The sequence below is a fragment of the Protopterus annectens genome, chromosome 10.part0 (assembly GCF_019279795.1).
Source record: "Protopterus annectens isolate FY-2018-M chromosome 10.part0, PAN1.0, whole genome shotgun sequence".
Taxonomy (NCBI): domain Eukaryota; kingdom Metazoa; phylum Chordata; order Ceratodontiformes; family Protopteridae; genus Protopterus; species Protopterus annectens.
Window position 1 is genome coordinate 1097452989 of NC_056744.1, and position 3965 is coordinate 1097456953.

The following is a 3965-nucleotide window of genomic DNA, read 5'->3' on the forward strand; positions in this document are numbered from 1 at the left end:
ATTCTAGTTTTAAGCATTAGAAATTCAGGAATAGCAAAATTAAATGAGGGTTTGAGCTGTACCCATCATAACAAACTAATTATTTTTGCAGCTCCAAAATTAAAGTGGTCAGGTTCTACCTAACTGTCATCTGGCAGTATTGTCATTTGTTAAAACATACCCCTTTGAGTCCCGGTGAGCTGACATCAAATACGATATTTAAAAAAAATATCCTTTGCGGTCACGGAGATCAAAATCTCATATGCTGGTGGGGACTATGCTGGAATGGTAAACTATTCCATATTTTTCCAAAGGAATTGGATACTCTTAATGGAAGTGTACTGTACCAACTCCAGTATCAGTACAGGGACTGGGGGGATACATTACATCACCAAAATGATTAATCTTTATCTATGTATAATTTTCTCTTGGAGTTTACTTGCATATTATTTTTACTTACTGTTTATAATTTTACTAATTGCTCATATTTTGTTTTATTTACTTGTATTCTATTGGAGCTTATCTCCCCGGGCCTCCACTTAAAATGGGCTCTTACTGGTCCAGTGGATTATCCCGGTAAACAAATGCCAATAAAATAAATAAAAAAATAAGTAAAACAAAGGTGTTGAATTGAGTCTCTTTCTTTAGGATAACTGGTATTTGGCAAAAGAGATTTCAGTAATTTGTATCAAATCCATACCCACTCACCTACCTACCTACCTACATACATACATACCTGACCTTATTACCTCTTCTCTCCTTAGCACTGTCTTGGTAACTTCCTCCCATCCCTCCTACCTTACTAGTACCCTTTGCTGTGATATAGCCAGCTGACTTACGAAGATCCCAAATCATATATAAAGTTTAAAAATGGAGTTGCAAGATCATTTGCAGCCTGACGTATATGTAGGAAGCTAATGTATTTATAACCAAACATTGTTTAATCTTACATTGCTAAAGATACATACACATTGAGTTACCCATCTCTGACAGTATGCCTAATGTTTCTGTTTGTTGGGATTAAAATACGAAATACATGTCTTTGTATCTAGATTCTGTATTTATAAACTGTATTTATAAGCTCCACTACTCTCACAGTGCTACTGTACTAACACTGAGGAAAATATCGTACTGCCTTCTTTCCTCCCCCTCTGGTCTTTCAGGTGTAAAAATGTGTAGGTGTAGAACTTTGTGAGGAAAAGAGGATGTGTGTGTCATTTGAACTGAACTTTAATTGCTCTTTATTCTTTTTTTTTTTTTTCAGAAACTGCATAGGACAGCACTTTGCTATGAATGAGATGAAAGTGGCCACTGCTCTGATACTGGCCCGTTTTGAATTGACACCTGATCCAGCTAACCGTCCTAATAAAATTCCACAGCTGGTTCTCCGATCTAAAAATGGAATCTACTTGTTTCTTAAGAAAGTCCTTCGGGCAGAAAATGTTCAAAGTGGACAGTAATATGTTGTTCAGATTTTCCTTCCATAAAACACATAGTTTGACATACTTCCTTCCTTTACATAAAAGAGGCTTTTTATTCCAGTGGTTTTGCTCTCAGTATCAACACAAGAAGTTCCACATGCAATTAGAATGAGATTCTGTAGCTTTGTCTTCTAAAGTTCACCTCTGAATTCATCTTCTCTCTACATTAATGACCTAGCAGAGAGACAAGGATACTATAAGGCTGTCAGCTTCTGAGGAAGAATACTATATTGTGCTTTTCTGTCCCTGTCATTTATTGAAAACTTATTAATTTAACCCCCACAGATATTGTATTTCTTCAAAAGAATGTCATTGTGGACTCTGGAATTTGAGCAGCTTAAAAGCTTTTGTAGGACAGCTGTTAATAACTTCTGAGTCAGGAATGTCAGTGAAATGATGGTGGGTGATTATAGTATTTTATAATTCTAATTTTACTTAGCTGATTCATTTAATGGCTTTTTGATTTAAAAAATACAAAATGTTATTGTCCTCATGGACCATCTCACAGTTTTTAGTACATTTTCTCTGTTCTAAATGATACGTTCTGAGACAATCAGAATGTATCTGGACATTAACATATCCCCAATATCATGTGACAGCAGAAATTTAGACCTGTTGATTGTACACTCATGCTGCAATGTTTTTGTCTACAATCTCATTGCATTTTTCTTTTTTCTCCATAATTTGTTGAAATTAAAATAAACAACATACATGGCAAAGCAAAACAAGTGGAAGCAAGTGACTGCACACAAAGGAATTATGCTATTTTTACATTATAGGCCCTGTGCATTGTATTACTGTGGGCTGTAGGCAACTATCTTCTTTCTTATAAATTAATTTCTCAATAGTCAGACACAGTGATGAAAAATCTAAATATGTTTGTTTTTCTTTTCTTTGAATTTGTTAACATTTGCAAAACTATGTTTAATTTCTATCACTGAATGCAATGGTTAGAATTTGCATGTAGAATTGAGTTCATTGGGGATAACTATGCTGCTTTCTAAATAAATTTTCATTGAACTAATAAAGTCTGAACTGTGTAGTCTGCAATAGAAGAAGATGCCAGACTAGTTGTTACAAAAGCAATGGTTATGGGGCAATGTTGTGTCGGCACATTGTATGGGATGTTATAGAAATAAGTGCTAAACAATACAGGCAGGTAATTTGTTGCCCTTTAGAGGGGATGTGAGCTTCATCATTTTTGTGTTAGTAAAGGGTCTAGCTTTGCACTTTGCTTTTTATCATAAAAACACATTTTTGATCCCTGCCTCCAACAGCTGAATATTTCATGGGATTTAACAAAACATCTCTGGTGAGAATGTTACCTTCTTCTGGCATTTCTGTAGTTAGATTACATACTGTGGTATAGAAATATAACTATTTTATGTGTATCTCAAAGAACGTGTGTAATTATAATAGAGTGTGCAAACTGTCATTTCTTATAATGAATAAACACAATGTATTAATAAAATAAGTTTTCTTCTTTACAGTTCTTGATCCGCAGTGTCTTTATTAGAAGTAGTATCATTATGGTATTTTACCACATAATTTGCTGTTTGGTAGTAGATTTATTTACAATAATATTATTAGATGTTTTTCTGTCACTGATTCTGTATACACTGTGGGTTTAGCATATGGATCCTGATGGTAAGAAGGGTGAACATATTTTGTAAATTTATATATAAACTTCATAAATGTAATTCCAGAAAGAAGTATTTTGACATGAGCACAACTGGGGCGACTAAAATGTGAAACAGTTAAGTAAACAGTCAATGTTCCGTGCTCCAGCCAAAGTCTGCCAGTCCACAATATAGCACAAAAAACAAGAAAAAGACTGGCTTGACACCGCTGTAAGGATAAAAATTGTTTAATAAAGTACTCCAACACAGTAAGCGCTTTCGGGTTCACCAACCCTTCATCAGACAATGAAACACATACAGGTTCTCATTTAAAAAAACAAGCTTCAGCCAATCAGCTGTTAATACTTAACCCGCCTATTCTGTAGTGCAGGTTTTAAAGGTATCCTGTCATTTAAACCTGGGTGTCTATGTGAAGTAAGTGTAATGATCCATTTAGACTCTAAAGACTCTGTATATAATTTAATGCCCCCCCCCCCAACACCCAACCTAACATTTACAATGGCTTTAAACATGAAAGTATGTGTGGGATTCTTCTCCACATGTTTATATAAAACATTCTGTTCTACCTTATTCCTAATACAGGAAAGATGTTGTAATATTCTAACTTTCAGCATGTTTGTTGTCATCCCCACATAGTATGACAAACATTTTTGGCACTCAGCAATATAAACAACATGTGTTGTCCTACATGTTGCTCTAGCCTTAAAGTTGAACCTTCTCCCATCTACTGGATGCAAAAAAGTAGGATCTTTGTTAATACTAGCACATGCTTTACAATTGCCACATGGTAGCGTTCCTGCTTTACTCATCCAAGCTTTGTTACCAGAGAAACCTTTCTCTTTACATAACAAGTCTTTTAGATTAG

General features: G+C 34.8%; 1 protein-coding gene across 1 annotated transcript in view; it reads left to right on the forward strand.

Annotated features, from left to right (window-relative positions):
• LOC122814243 (cytochrome P450 4A10-like) overlaps nucleotides 1–2949 on the forward strand; it is a 338854-nt gene extending 335905 nt beyond the window's left edge. Inside the window, exon 6 of the mRNA XM_044086842.1 lies at nucleotides 1244–2949. Within this exon, the coding sequence (XP_043942777.1) occupies nucleotides 1244–1439 (196 nt within the window). The 3' untranslated portion in view covers nucleotides 1440–2949. The remainder of the gene's footprint in view (nucleotides 1–1243) is intronic.
• The last annotated feature ends 1016 nt before the right edge of the window (nucleotides 2950–3965 follow it).